This window comes from Pristis pectinata, chromosome 6 (assembly GCF_009764475.1).
Source record: "Pristis pectinata isolate sPriPec2 chromosome 6, sPriPec2.1.pri, whole genome shotgun sequence".
NCBI classification, from domain to species: Eukaryota; Metazoa; Chordata; class Chondrichthyes; order Rhinopristiformes; family Pristidae; genus Pristis; species Pristis pectinata.
In genome coordinates this window covers 37,340,090-37,356,860 of record NC_067410.1, presented here as the reverse complement: position 1 = coordinate 37,356,860, position 16,771 = coordinate 37,340,090, and the positions used below count along the sequence as shown (strand labels likewise).

The 16,771-nt window shown below is 38.3% G+C and overlaps 1 protein-coding gene across 4 annotated transcripts in view; it reads left to right on the top strand.

Annotated features, from left to right (window-relative positions):
* LOC127571688 (contactin-4-like) overlaps window positions 1–16,771 on the top strand; it is a 1,728,143-nt gene that overhangs the window by 1,460,751 nt on the left and 250,621 nt on the right. For all 4 annotated transcript variants that reach the window (XM_052018293.1, XM_052018296.1, XM_052018294.1 and 1 more), the window contains one exon: window positions 10,462–10,637. In XM_052018293.1, coding sequence (XP_051874253.1) covers window positions 10,462–10,637 — 176 coding nt within the window. The remainder of the gene's footprint in view (window positions 1–10,461; window positions 10,638–16,771) is intronic.

Here is a 16,771-nt window from a genome sequence, read left to right as displayed (position 1 = left end):
TGCTCTCCTCGTGGCATCTTTCATAAAAAACAATGTCAAGTACTACATAAATGCTGACAACATCCAATTCTCCTTCCATACCACGTCTCAAACACTCCACTGTAATGATGAATGTTTGATAATTATATTAGGCAAAAATATTTTTTTTTAGTTGAATATTAGATAAAGTAAAGCTGTGGTCTTCAGTACTCACCATCAACCTCATTCTGTAGTCACTGAATTTATGACACTCCTTGGCTCCAGTTTGCAGTCAGCCATGCTACTTGCAACTTTCATGTGTATGTTTGATCCTCAAATGAGGCTGTGACTCTGTAATTCCCTCCATTACCAAGACCATCCCTGTCATAATATTGCCCTTCTCTCACCCTTCCTCAGATTATCTGCTGCTGAATCCTTCATTGCTCCCTTGGACTTGATGATTCCAATGCTCACCGAGTTGGTCTCTCAGCTTGTGCCCTCAGTCAACTTGAAATCATTCAAAACTCTGCTATTGATATCCTAAGTTAAAGAAACAATATTCATTCATTACCCATATTCAGATAGATCCATATTAGCTTCAGGTTTGGCAATACCTTGATTTCAAAATTTTCATTCTTGTTTTCAAATCCATCCATAGTCATGCCTCATTCTATTTCTGCAACCCCTTTTACTCCAATGTCACCCCGAGATCTCTGCGCTCCTCCTATTCCACCCTATTGCATATCCCTTATTTTTGTTACCCCACCATTGGTGACTGTGCTTTCAGCTGCATAGACTTTCGGCTCCAAAAGTCTTCATTTCAATCTCTCTGCCCTCTCCCTTCCTCTAAAGCACCAGGGATGATCAAGTAACTGATTGCTCAGCCTGCGAAGCCTGTGTCCCTTGAATGAATGAATATTTTTTTAAAAACTGAGTCCTTCTTCCTTGATCAGGCTTTTATCAGCTGTCATAATATTTCCCAATGAAGCTCAATGCCAAACTTGAATCAGTAATCACCTCTATTTGAGACACTACAGTATATTACTGCAAAGTTATTATTATTCAAGAGCACTTCACACATTGGTTCCAGGTGACCAGTCGCCAGACAAAATAACTATTTAAATTTATATTTTTTAAATGGTCACCTGTGGATCCTTCCCCCAAACTATAGACCCAGTAGTCACCCTGCACGCTCCCACTCCCACCCCCACCCCTGTTCCAACCTATTGTCTGATCCAGCCACCCTTAAGCACAAATTCATTCATGGGATGAGCTGCTTGTCAAGAAGTATCCTAGCTCTGTGTTTGCTTTGCTTCAAATTGATGGATGATTTGCAAATTTAGAATATACTGAGGAATGAAAGACATTATTTGATGCCCCTTTTGTTTTAAATTCTGGATAATAACCATATCAATGAGAAATTTCTTTTAATTATTTTTGCTGTGCAATTTTGCATCCATGGTAAGCAGCAAATCAAGTATTTATAATTTCCAACTTGAGGCAAAAAGTGATCAGAAAACAAAAGAAAAATCAGTCTGCGGCCAAGAATTTAGATCCTCAGTCCTCCAGTTGTTCTGCAAGATCCTTAGAATTGTACACTACAAGCAAAGGCAACATTGGAATTGCCTGACTGACAGGACAGGGGGCATTACAGTGAATCTTCATGAGTTGGTGTGATTTACCTTTTAACATTAGTGGAAGATGCTATCATTTTGTAGAGAACGGTTCATTCTAAATAAGGAAAATAGGAAAGGTGTTTAAACTGGATCACAATTATTTGCAACCATTTGACTCAGTGTGGGCAGTGCACCAAGTTCTTGCAGCCTGATAATTATTAACTGTGCTATTAGTTTCTTAAAACACTGTTATGGGGTCGACTTTTCTGAACAGCCAGCACCACCCCTTCAGTGGGAGATGTATTGCAGCTGGAGCAGGTGGTGGAAGTTACTTTGCAGGTGATTGCAACTTGGTAAAAGACTTTGCACAACATAAGGTGGGTAGACCCTTCAATTTTTGGTTATTGTGCTGGAGGCCACAATGAAGGGGGAAAAAAAGCAAACTGGTGTGCTCTATTTGCAATGGACAAGGTGACATTCAGGAGCACACTGAAAGAGCAGTGGGAAGGAACAACTGCGGATGTGAATGCCAGGAGTCAAGGTCCAAGGCCAGTTTAATGTATCTTCCAATTCCATGTCCCACCATCTGCACCATTAACCTCTCACTCTGCTCAATTCAGCACATTTTCATTATTCACCCAGCAGCAACAGGATTCATATCTAATAGTCAAAAGCTGTATCACAGCCTTGCATAAGTAGCTTTACTCCAAACCTCACACACATAGTTCATTGCTTTCACACAGCTATTCAACCACTATAGGCACGTCACAGAAACAAATTGCATTGTCTCTCTTGCTAACAGTGTAAATCATAATTAATGCCAGTGGCAGCAAACTGTCATGGGACAGACATCATCAGAACCTCCTCGGAGCTAGTCCCAACAGGCTGGCCATGACAGGATCCATGGCCAGCAATAGGGCTGTTACCATCAAAGGGATCCTCAAATCTGAACCTCATATGACATTGTCCTCCTCAATCTACCCTCCCTTCTGATAAATGCTGCAGATAGTCCGAGGATTCACTTACTTTACTTTCCTGTGTTCTCCCATTCCCCTCACCAAATCCCCACACTTGTCTATTTGCACATTGTATTACCAACATTACTGAGCTTCAGTTTGACAGCACTGGCACTGAATCATCTTTGCACACAAATAACCATAGTGATTTGCCTACTCTGCACATGTTTGACAGGCACTGACAGGCCTTGTCCCATTCGCGATCTACCACCCACCATGACTACCACCACCATGCCAAGATATAAGGAAATAATCACCCATTGTGCTCAAACAATGAATCCTACACAACTGATTTTGCACCTATTATGCTGGTTTTATACAACAGGTTCATCTGAAAAAAAGGCAAATTAAGATTATGGGTAAAGAATCTTCCCTGAATATTGATCTGCACTCAAAATGTCTTTCCTTTTTAAAATTTTATTTTGCCAGACTGTTCAAACATACTGTATTATTATTTCAGTTTTTAAGCATTTCAAACGCCTTTCCTGAGTAGGAGCTATAAATTATCTGTATTTGGATTTCCATCTTGGGATGTGACAGAAGACCATTTTACAAGCAGTGATTTTAATTAAACAGTAAATTGCACATGCTATAGCTAATTTTGTGAATGTTTGCACAAACAGTGAACTTGGTATAGTTCACTGACCAAAGCAATCACAAACAGATGGATTATTTTAGCTTAGTTGACTTTCATTATTCAAGAACAGTGGAATATTGCCATATAGTCAACTGGTGAGATTTTAGGTGCCTACTTGCTTCAAATTGGCATTTAGAAGTAAAGTTTGTGTTGCTGTCATTTTCAGCTCTCATTGACCATGTGTATATATAAAACTTTCCCTCCAGGTAAATGATTTGAGAGATTTGCCAATGACACTGGAAAGGCAGAAATTTCAACACATCCTAAGACTTAAATTTACAGAAAACTACAGAGTAGTATGGGAGATTGCTAAAACAGTAGGTTATACAGTGGATTGTGTTAGTCTCCATTGCTGTTGACTAAATGGGTTCTCATATCTGCTGTCTATAAGAATGCTATGTGAGATACATTTTGCTAGCTATCACCCAAATTCAAGTAGAAATAGACTCAAGGGCACAAATTATTCAGAATGAAGTACAAACTACTTATAATTTTAGTTTCTGAGTTGTTTAAAAAATAAAAAGTCAATTACATAACCATGTTTTAAACATGCAAAAAACTTTAATCTTCTAAAATTAGGTCATGGTGTTGCTCACATGGAATCAAAATCACATCAAGTGAGCATCTGCCAGCAGGGGGCAAGTCAACTAACGATATGCAGGCAGAATTCAGTTCCCAATCAGAAGCTACAGACTTAGCTTTCACTTTAAATTTGTATATTTAGTTAAAATTAATTATGGGTAGTAAAATGTGCATGAATTCGAAACAGAGAAGTAACACTGTGTGGAGCATTGTGGTATGTCTATTGCAGGCTAAACATGAGCATTACAGAATATATATTAGCAAAAAGTACAATTACTGTGCAGTGCTGCAAGATGAGAGAGTTAAATGTGAGTATCGGAATTTGTTAGAGGAAATGTTGAATAGATGTATGGCAAAAAATATCACAACAGGAAGTATGTGGGAATGTATGATTTTTAAAATGAACATTTCATGAATTAATTTGGCATTCATTGCTGGTTCTCACCCAAAGCACTGTAGTATAAATCTTTTGTTGTTTACCCACCCAGAAATGCAAACAATTTTGTCTCTGACCATCTATCTGTGTTCTCTTCAAATATTCCCTCATTTCTACCTTTAAGATATGTGTTCAAGAATCAAGACACCTCAAGAATATTATGCAAATATGTTTCAATATCTCAGACATTCCAACACTTACATTAATCAACTGTACTGAGTTTAATGTAAAAATGGTACCCTGAGAAACCACAGGAGTTATAGAAATCTGCTTATTAAAAGAGAGTTAAATGTTTGTAACATTTTGGGGGCTTTGCATTGGATATTCTTTTTGGGTGAATTGACAACCGTGACTCTTCTGAAGAGACCTCATAGGCCGTAAAAAAAACCCCACAATTTCTACTACCAGAGAGGATGTTTAATAGTGAGCAAATTTGTAAAAGTTGCATATTATCTTTTTTTTTCAGTAGATTACAGCCTTCTAGGTTCAACTTTGAATTCAATGATTTTAGGAACTGATGTATGATTTTCGGATTGAAGATCCAGTCATTTAACAACCATCCAGTTTCACCATGACTCTTAGGTCACAGGTTTGACTTCTCAAGGCCTTCCTGAAAAGTTCAAAACAGTGCAATTTCAGCAGAAGAACCCTTGCCTCTTTCAAGGCATATGTCATTGGCAAGAAGGGGCAGAAAACTGCGAAAGTGAACTCTCTCTGCTGGGTACTTCCACTTCACTGAATAGATTGGGATATTACCTTGCTTTGGAGATTTCATTCCAGTTAGTTGAGGCTTGCCCATCTCTGGATAGAGGAAAGTGGGCACCCAGGAATGGCCATGCAGCCAGCTGAAATAAAAAGAACCGATTTGGGAGCAAAAGCCATGTAATGGGGGTGGGATTGAGTGGAGATGAGTGTTGTGGTGTAGATCACTGTGGGGGTGGAGACATCAGCACCAGAACAGAGCAATCACTCACAAATAAGGATAGGTCAGGTGACATCCAAGAAGAGCAAAACTGAGTTCAGGTCTTCGCCACCCTGTCTACCTATGTCACTATGTAATTGTATCTCTTGGTTTCTCTGTTCTAACACACTCTACAGGTCTTTGCTATTTACTGTGGCCGTCTTGCCCTGGTTTAACTTGCCAAAATGTAACACTTCGCACTTAGCTGAGTTAAATTCCATCTGCCATTCCTTAGCCCACTTTCTCAGTTGATCTAGGTCCTATTGTAATCTTAGATAACCTTCTCACTGTCCACAATACCATCAATTTTGGTATCATCTGCAAGCTTATGAACCACACCAACTGCATTCTTATCCAAATCCTTAATATAGATGACAAACAACAGTGGACCCAGTACTGATCCCTGCGGCACAGCAATGGTAACAAGCGTCCAATCTGGAAAAACAACTCTCCATGACCACCCTCTGACTCCAAGGCAATTTTGTATCCAATTGGGAAGCTCCACCTGGATCCCATGTGATCTAACCATCTGGACCAGCCTACCATGTGGGACCTTGTCAAAGGCCTGGCTGAAGTCCATGTAGACCACGTCTACCACCCTGCCCTTGTCAATCCTCTTAGTCACCTTTTCAAAAAACCTGATCAAATTCATGAGAGGCAATTTCATACCCACAAAGCCACGCTGACTATCCCTGATCAGTCCTTGCCTTTCGAAATGGTGGTAGATTCTGTCCCTCAGAACTCCCTCCAGTAACTTTCCCACTGCTGATGTTAGGCTTGCTGGCCTGTCGTTTCTTGGCTTGGCCTTCCAGCCTTTCTTGAATGAAGGCACAACATAAGCCATGCTGGAATCATATGGTACCTCACCCATGCCTAAGGAAGATACAAATATCTCTGCCAGAGCCTCTGAAATTTCTTCTCTAGCTTCCCACAATGTCTTAGGATACACTTGGTCAGGCCCCAGGGATTTATCCACCTTTATATGCTTTAGGACCTCCAGCAACTCTTTTGTAATGTGAATATGTTTCAAGACATCACTATTCTCTTCCCTGAATTCTCTTCCATGACCTTCTCCACAGTAAATACAGATGATAAATATTCATTTAAGACCTTGGCCATTGTAAAAGATTGTTAACACATCTGTAATTTCTGTCTGTCTGGAAACAGTGCCTTGCTTGGGAAACTGAGTGAGTGGAAGGAAATGTAAATTTAAAACTGCTAAGAAGTGTCTCCAAAAGAAATTCATTTAAAATGATCAATTTTCTTACCAGACTGTAAAGTAGAATGCTCTAGCATGCAGAAGCCACCCTGGGTATTTCTTATGCCACACATATTAAATGATTCAATGATCCAATACAGATAGGAATGTTCCACTCGTTCATAGAACTTAACTTTTTCATGTAATGTCCAAACCTACATTTCTTCAAATGCCACAATAATTTTCAGAAAATCCATTACTTTTATCAATACAAATAGAATCAATGCTGTTTGACGTTATTTTGGCCTTTCTGGCATTTGTCTATGTGAGCAGATTTCTTTAATAGGATGATTTGCTAAGTATCAAATGAAACAGGCTCATCAATGTTCAATTAAAATAATAATTGACAAAAGATAAAAGCACACATCAGAATTGAATGTTTAAATGGACCTCTGATTAGATATTTAGGATTGGTTCTGAAACTGTGTAGAAAATAGAAAACATGATGACTTCAAGTCACAATTTTCTGAATAATTAAATCATCTCCTATTTGAATCTGTGCACAGACTGCAAATCTTTCTACTATGGGTGACACAGTTTCATTTCTTAATTTTCTGATTAATGTTATGACTTGCTCCACAGTACAGGACATTACAAATTTAATAATATTTGATTACCAAGGTTGGTTTCTTCTTGAAACCCTACACTCCATTGCCCTCAATTGGTTTCGGCACTAAACACTCTTCATTTTGTTAAACTCAGATTATTGAATTGCTCTCATCAGTTTTTCACTCACTATTGAAAAACTGCTTAATAGCACCCTCTGGGAGAATGCAAATTAGTTTAGGGAAGATATGCATTAATAGCTGTATCAGGGTCAAAATAATCATTCCTATACCTGATAAGTACTAAAGATAAATCATTTAATAACATTTATGGTCAACTCTCCCAATAGTTTTCCATGTAATTGCATCACATAGCACAATACTGACTAAGGTTCAATTATTCCACTGAGATAAATTAACTGATCTTTATTGAAACAACAACAGATTCAACAGAATTGTTAGCAACATTCCTGGACTGGGCAGGGGAAAAACTTACTGGTTCTTGCTCCTGACCATAGCTTGATGTCCTTTGCCAGAAAGTGAAGAAAGTGCATGCATATGAATGGATTCTTCTGTGACCTTTCTCTCTGTTGCTAGCAATCAGTATCTGGGCTTACACAAGAAAATGGCGTAAAATTTGTGGCCCTTAGGAAAAGGAGTCCAAAAATTACAATACTGGATACATCTTCAGGTTAAGGAGACACCTTAGGACTTGGAGAATTGAAGCATCGTCATAATTTAGAATATAAAATAAACATGTTATTGGATTGTAAAACAAGGGGAAAGTAGGATGATATTAGAAAACAATAAGACATGAGGAAATAGTCAATTAATGGAACTGGAATTAGTTTATTATTGTCCACAGAGGGCTATGGAGGCCAAGTCATTGTGTGTATTTGAGGCAGAGATTGATGGGCTCTTGATTGGTAAAAGGATTAAGGGTTATTTGGAGAAGGCGGGAGAATAGGTTTAAAAAAATCAGCCATGATTGAATGGCAGAGCAGACTCAATGGGCTGAACAGTCTCATTCTGCTCCTGTATCTTATGGTCTTATCTATACAGGCTCTTTCAGGTAACAAATGGATTCCAATTTTAAAGACCATCAGTTGCTCTTGTCCATAAGTCGTAAAATACACAAAAATCACTTGATATGGTAACCATACTTCCACAGTATTGTATTGAGTGATATAAAAAGCATATAAGATTGTAAGATAGAACAATTCCTGAAAATGGAGAGAGAGAGAGAGAGAGAGAGAGAGAGGAGAAGAAACTAATTTTGCCATTCGTAGGAAGGAACATTCGTAGGAAGGAACGTAGGTAGGAACCCATCAGACTTTTCAATTTAATAACAATATGGCAGTTCATTTGTATGCAGGGGTGCCCATAAATTGGGCATTTGTAACCATGGATGGCCTGAATCATAGTTTTTAGATTAAAATCTATGAAAGCGTTGATCACTTAAAGAAATTTCACATGCTGGAGGTTAGTTCATGGATGATCAGATGATCCATTAATGTGTTCATTTCTTTGGTATTGGTATTGGTTTATTATTGTCACTTGTACCAAGGTACAGTGAAAAGCTTGCCTTACAAACCGATCATACAGTTCAATTCGTTCAATTTTGTGAAAACAAGTGGTATTGATTAAATTATGTAAATATGATTAGAACCAATATTCTATATGATTGCTTCCTGTGAAATAAGGCAGCTTAATGCTTTGTACCTGGTCTTGCCTTCCCTGGTCTGTTCTTAGTTCAATTGGGGACACTTGCAAAAAACATGAAAATATGTTTCAGATCACGGGAGTGCTGTAGTACCATTACTATAAGGACAAGGAGCATATTATTAGTGAAGGATGCATGAAAAACACAGAATTGAAAATAGGATGGGCAAACCTATGGTCCTGCTCATTATGGTAGAGGGGAGAACATAACAGGACATTTCAAAAGATCTGGTGCAGAAGATAAAAGCATCAAAACAGATGTAGAAGGCAAAACGAGGCCTGGATAATTTTCACAATGACACATTCTGGAAGAGATTTGTTGAGGTAAGAGAAACATTCAATTTGACTACAAGTTCTGTAAGAGAAAGGTGTTAATGAAAAGGGATTAGTTCGATCAATGTTTAAGGAAGATGTGAATTTCAGAGACCTTTGAGTGAAGGTACTGATGTGTGGGTGTTTGTGTTAGTTATGGAAAATAAGAGGAGTCAGTGAATATGAAAGGTTAACGTTGCAAAAAACTGATAAAAGAGCGAAAGACAACAATTAAGAAAATAGGTTTAACAAGAATAATTGGTCAGACCAGGGGTTATAGACTGCTGAAAACAACCCTATCCATGTACCAATAGACAGGCAATAGAATGTTAGAAATAGGCTATTAGGGAACAGTGAGGTTGGGTGTATGGGGAAAGTGAAACTATTTAAAACAGTTGAATCCATAATTGTCTGCGGAATAATTTGCCATTATTAGTCTAACCTCTAAGGCCTTGCTAAAACTGCAATCATGTGGGAACTGCGGAGTCTGCAATGTCAGATCTATGACAATGTCAGGACTGTATTCTAATAGACAGAATTGTCTGACCTGTTTCTGTTCCCAGGGTCTCTTTTTATCTGTCTGTCTATCTGATGCTCACTCTCTCTGTCTCTCTCTCCCCCTTTCTCTCTGTCTCTCTCTCTCTCCCCCTCTCTCTCTCCCTCTCCCCCTCTCTCTCTCCCTCTCCCCCTCTCTCTCTCCCTCTGTCTCTGTCTCTCTCTCTGTCTCTCTCTCTCTATCGCTGTCTCTCTCTATCGCTGTCTCTTCTAGCCTTCGCTGTCTCTTCTCACAATCGTTCTCTCCCTTGCAATCTCACTGTCTCTCACTCTCTCACTCTGCAACTTCTGGTCCCCATCTCAGCTGCTCCTGTGGCTTGCAATCCTTGCAGCCAATCTCAGACCCCAGACTTACCTGCTTGTGTAGCAAAGTTCAAAAACCACACCAATCATGTTCTTGGATTGGAGCTTTGAACTGCAGGGCACAAAGGGACAAGTATGGAAAATAAAGAAGTGTTACTGAAGTAAAAGATTCTACCTACATCCTTTAATGTCTGTAAAGCATCTATGTGAGCTGTGTCCCACCCCCCAAAAAGCAAGTCAGCTATTGAATTTTGTATTATCTCTATCAATGTTTGTGAATTTTGTCTGCCCATTTGGTAACTTAGCTGCAATTTTTTGAACTTTATTGTACAGTGTAGGTAGGGCCTTGCTTCTCTCCTTGAGGAAGAGTCATTTGGAATTCAGCCTCAGCCTTGCAGAGGGCCTTCAGTCATTGTTTATTAGTCGCACTATTGTAAGCAATTCAATTAAGACTGTCTTTTTGTGTTTGGGGAAAGAAGAATCTTTCACTTTGCCTTCTAATAAGAGTTGGTAAGTTCTGGGATGAGTTTTTAAAATGACTTTCTTCTTGTAAATAACAGATCGAACGAGAATTACTATTCCACCTTCGGATATGGATGTCACAGTGGGTGAAAGTACAATCTTACCATGCCAAGTTTCCCATGACCCTTCATTGAATGTTGAATTCTCGTGGTCTTTTAATGGACAACTTATAGACTTCAGAAGAGATAGAGAACATTTCGAAAAGGTTGGAGGGGTAAGTGGTACACACAGCTTCATAATCAAATTTTGTGATATGGTGGTTTTGATAACGAGCTTATCAATTGCATAATTAAATTCCAAGTATGAGCCATGTTCAACTTGCCCCAGAGAGTTGGTTCTGGTTATACAGTGTTGAATGATCTCAGATGAGTGTCTGTAAAAGTACAACAGCGTTGAAGTGATGGGGAATGACAAAACTAACAAAGGTTCCCTGTATTTATTACAATGAGCTTTGTACTTCTTGAATGTGTCTGTCATGCTCTTGCATGGAGTCTACAAACATTCATTGCCAAGATTCCTAAGTTAAAATCAGCAACTTAGTTTAAGTGTTATAGAATGTTCAGTGCCTATAGAACTAAAGAAGGAAAAGGGAGAGAGAAAGCCTTTCGGGAATGAGGAATGAAAAGTGGAAATTGAAAGCAAATAAAAATATTTGCCTCTTACATATTGTAAAGTACATTTTCCGTTGAAAGATAAACATTTTCTTGCAGCTTCCTTCCTTAATACTCAGTTAAATTTTAAACATCTGTGGAGATTATGAATAACTGGTTGGCAAGGGAAATACACAGCAGGAGTATGTTCACTTATAGAAATGTATACAGTGAGGTTCTTTTGTAATTGCTAATGTATTTCAATGGTGCCAGGAGTTGTAGAGTTCATTGCTGATAGAAGCTTACTCTTGTTACCAAGTGAAGTGCAGAATAATTCCATTAGAATATTATACATCTGATCAGTCAGATTGGTCAGTCAAATTGGTTCAGCATTGCTTAGTTCCAGAATTACAATAACTGGAACAAAAAAGATTCTCTTTGAATGTTTATTAAATATTTAAGTTCATTATGTGAATAAGTGTTGAGTAAGATTTTATGACTTAGCAATACAATGACCACCAAGAGAACAGGGTGTTTCTTGAATTAAATTGCTGTCTTGTGGAAGCCTTCCATGTCAATAGTTATCCATTTCCATCGAGGGGAAAGATTTAATGAATTGCATTTTCTAATAAATATTATTTGTAACAGTTATGAGCATGTCAATGTATATTATTGAACTCTAATATCATCAATTACCTATTTGCATCACTATAGATCTATTACTAATAAATTTTAAAGATCTAAAGGTATTTTGCAGACAACTTTTAACCATTTTCCATTTTCTTCACTGTACATTCTTCACTGAATGTGTGGCTGTACCTTCGACTTTTCTCTTAGACAGTCTCTTGGGATTGAGGATGATTTGCTTCCACTTGGGTTTTGTATGTTTTGTCGTGGCTGATGGGGCCAAAGCATCAGCCACAGACTCTTCCACTAATGGTGTAGGAGTTGGCTAACAGGGTGGACAGGTGGATAGTTTCTGAGGTGGTGCACTCTTCTGCTGCTTACTTCTACACTGTGTCTGTGTGCTTCTAACATGTGGCCTTGGGGTTCTCAATACCATCCCAAAGCACCTTCTCCACTTTGAGCAGTCAAGGATCGGAGCTTCCCAGGAGTCAGTGGGAATATTGTATTTCTCAAAGGAAATTTTGAGCATATCCTTGAATCTTTTTCTCTGTCTGCCAAGTAATCTCCTTCCAGGAGAGAGCAAGGAATGGAGTGTGTGTTTCAGGAGTCTGGCATCAGGCATTGGAATGACGTGGCCAAAGCTGACTGAGAGTAACAAGGACTTCAGTGCTTGGATATTGATCGAGGAGAAGACACCGACATTGGTTCGCTTACACTTGTAAAAAAAATTTGGAGGATTTTATGGAGACAACATCAATGGTATTCTTCCAGTGCCTTGAGGAAGACTGCTGTCGGTTGTTCGGGTCTCAGAAGTATATCGGAAGGTGGGGATCACTGCTGCTCAGTAGATCATGAGCTTTTTTTGCCAGTTCTGACATCTCAATCTTCAAATACTGTTTTCTTCAATTGACCAAAGGCTGTGTTGGAGCATTGTTGGCAATGCTGAATTTCATCATCAATATTTGCCTTCGGTGAGAGGTGGTTCCCAAGAGAACACTAAGGGGTCCGTGTTTTCCAGGTTCTTGCCATGAATCTTTAATGTTGGATTACATGTGGTTCAGCGAGAACAGGTTGGCAGAAGACTTTGGTCTGGTGAGTGTGAGAGGCATCTTTTTGATTGCTTTTATGAACAAGTCAATGATGTCGTGGAGCCTTGGGCAACTATCTGGTGATTGTAGTGATTTATTTTGAACAAAAAAATTAACTCACTTGTTCCTGCACCAATCCTCACACTTCTTTTGAAAACAGAAGAATGTAAGTGCTTTATGTAAATATTATTACATGAAAGCAGTTTTTCTGCATTTGACATTTAAGATGTGTGATTCACAAAGTCATTTTCAAAATGACCAAGTTTTGTGATATTCCACTGGGGATTCAGCTGATGATCCTGGCTCGTTTTAAATGCTTCAGGTGTTTGAGCACAGGACCTGTGCCTTGTCAAATCTATAGTTGTTAAGGGGTGGTGAATTGGATTTTGAAGCTAGAATGATCTGCCTCATCTTGAGTATGTCCAATCTGTTTATTCGCTAACAGTTTTCATAATTGTTGGATAAAAATAAGATTGATATTCTAAAAATATCTCACACCATTACCTAGCAGCTGAACAATGCCAGTAATGAAATAAACAATATTTAGATTTAATTTACCTATGACAATCTCATCTCACAAATAATTCATTGATCATGAAGCATTTTGAGTCTTTCTGAATTGTGAAAGTTGCTATTTTGTTCTCCTTCTTGAAGCCTGAAAGGAGTTTTCAGGATATTTTCAATGAATTAATAATCATGCATAACATCAAGAGATCAATAATAAAGACAGACATGAAGTATTGTATTTGATCAAATCAATAATGTAATGGGGGCAGATGTTCTCTTGTTCCCAAATTGCTGCTTCCTGGCCCCGTGCCAGCATGTATGTTTCAGCATGGTTCTCGGTCATTCTTCTGCTATCCGCATTTTAACATGGCCCAATGCGCACAGAGTCTATCAGTCTCAGCAGCCTGCTGCCCTCACACAATGGTTCTGAAAGCCAAAGTGGCAATAGCTTTTAAGGTGAGAGGGGTGAAATTTAAAGGGGATCTGAGGTACAAGTTTTTCACACAGAGGGCAGTGGTTATATGGAATAAGCTGCCAGAGGAAGTGGTAGTGGCAGATACAATTACAGTGTTTAAAAGGCATTTGGACAGGTACTTGGAGAGGAAAGGAGGAGGGGCATATGGGCCTAATTCAGGGAAATGGGATTAGTGTATGTGGGAATCACAGTTAGCATGGAAGATTTGGACCGAAAAGCCCATTTCTGTACTGTATAACTCTAGGACTCTATGAGGCCCCAACCATCCCATCTCAAAGGCTGTCAAAGCTATCAGCATGATTGGGGCCATTGAATATTTGTGGATATCTTTGATGTTCAGTAATACATGGGACATTAGAAAATAATATTGTTTATATTTAAAACTAAAAAAAACACATTCACACATTGAAAGGAATTTAAAACATTGAAAGCATTTAAATAAATATTAAAGTAAACTCTTTACCTCCCGCCCATTCATTTGAATGGCGCTGCTGAGCTTGCAACAGTTCAGTTTGGGCCAGAGTCAGCAAACAGGTTTCCCAAGCCTGAGATTTGGGAAGCCTAAGCAAGTTCATACTGCCCCCTTGCAGAACACTTTGAAAGTAGTGGCAGCCAATGCTGGGAGGACAGATGCCTCTGCTAACTAGGATGGTGGCTGTGCTGGAAGCCAAGTTAGAAATATCCTGGTCATTGTCCAAGTGTTAGGAGCAAGATCTGCTCTGTGTTTGAAAAAACATATACAGGCCATCCTGCAATACCATGCTGACAGTGGCAACGTATGACTGAGGCTGATAGTTACTGCTGTGATATTTTATGCAAAAAATGAATCAGATTCATGCAAGGAGCAGAGACATTGTTCAGTGACATCTGAACTGAATATGCTGGAAATACACAGGTAGCATCTGTAGAAAGAGAAACAGAGCTCATGTTTCAGGTCGAAAATCCTTCATCAGAACTGGAGAAGAAAGATAAAAAGAAAACGTAATTTTCAGCTGCAGAGAAGGTGGGAGGAGAGATGAATAGTCCAAAAGAAGTATCTGTGAGAGGTGAAATCGTCAGATGTTTTAATTAGGCAGTAAGAGGATGATTATGCTTCTTTGTTATGTGTTGCTAATTGCAGGGCTACGGGACATGCCCGGCAGGTCAGGCTATACTAATAGTGAGATAAAAACTGAGCCAAGATCACAGATGGATAACTTGCAACAAAAAATCGTTGGTTCTGATTAGGCAATGTGCAGATGTTTTCCAAGTAGGCCTTCTCCACTTACAGCTTGATGAAAACAAAATCACTGTCTCTGCTCCTGTCTCATTTTATTGAATGGGGTAAAGGGTCTGTGTTTAGATAGTAGGTGTGAATTAAATTCATCACAGTAAGTTATATCTTGTTGTTTCACATTTAAGTTGCCTTTTAGCACTGTGATAAATGTTAATTACTGGCAATCAACCTTCTGGTACTGAAAATTAGCTGATAGTACAAGCAAATGGATGGCACAATTCAAAAAAAAACATTGAGTAAATATACTAAGGCATTACAGAATTGTGAAGTGCCAGTCACAATATGGAGTTTAATTCTTAAAATGTGTTCCAGAAGTATTGCAAGGACAACATTTCTTGAGATGAGGTACTAAATAAGCATGCAAAATAGCAATTTTAAACCATGAAAGACAAGTTATTATTGCTTCAAAGAGTACTCAAAATGACTTTGTTTTTAATTTTTGGTGGTTGCCCTTACTCAAAAGAATGTAGAGGTCTGTGGTTACAGATAGTGAATTAAACAATGTGCAGAAAATGGAGTAATATATGTTTAATAGGTTGAAGTGCACAGTTGTTGTCTGCCTACCAAACCACTGCCGAAATGAAACTCTTGGCAGAGAACATGATTATTTGTCCATTTACATTTTCTAAGAAATTGCATAATGTCAGTTGATAGAATCATTATAATAGTAATTCTGTCATAAGTTATGCAAATTACTGCTCCAGGAAATAATTGCTCACTGTGTTTAATTAGCATTTTAAACCTCATTCCCATCAATTATCTTGTCAGTGGGCAGTTGAGTTATTATTTGTGCCATTAGAACAATTGATAATTCACAATATCCCAGCATAGACACTGGTTTTCTTTTAATTAGTGGCTTCCAGTGTTTGCTTCCATTCCACATAAATATACTGATTTCAACAGGATATGCTGTTCTTTGAGCACCATGTGATAAAACAGCTGAGATGATCAGCAATAAGATATGATTAAAGGTACCATCTGTAATTCCTCAAAGTAATATCTCTTTTACAGGCTTCTGCATAACTGATAAGTGGAAGCTGAATTGTACTGCCAAACTGTACAAAATGCTTTTGCTTAGATCTGGTGGTTCTTGAAAATAAATCTTGAGCTGTGATCCAAAGGCTAACTTTAACTTTCCATTTCAGTCAAGTATATTGTGGCACCTCACTCTCCCCGTACAACAAACACACACACACACACACACACACACACACACACACACCTTTTGTAAGAAAGATCCCAGGCTATGTTTATACAAACTATTTTTGCTATCAATGTGTATGTTTCAAATCGTACAATGAGAGGTGCCATAGGTCTGCACTCTGCACAGGTACATTATGTCTGTAAGAATGAAAGTCATTCTTCATAACTCCAGAAAATTCTATTTGGGTCACTAAACAAAGAACAGTGTTCATTATATCGACTAGGATGATACTGTGGCATTGTTGTAACATTGTTAAAGAAATATAAATGTGGAATAATGGTCAGATGGGAAAGAGTTACAAGGATGTGGCTTAATTAAAAGAATTAAATGGCAACAGATGAACTTCATGATTTATTGCCCTCATTTCAATGCTGAGGTTCTGTTCCACAATTATAATGCAGTTGGGAATCGAACTATCTGTTTTCAATTCTAAGCACAGTTCGATTTCAGAACTATCTCTATCCTTGTGGAATATTGCCAATATTTCTCATGAAGCATATGTATGCTCCTTTTGCAGAATTATTATGGCAAATTTATTAGAATAACTTTCTCATTATATTTCATATATATATATATATATA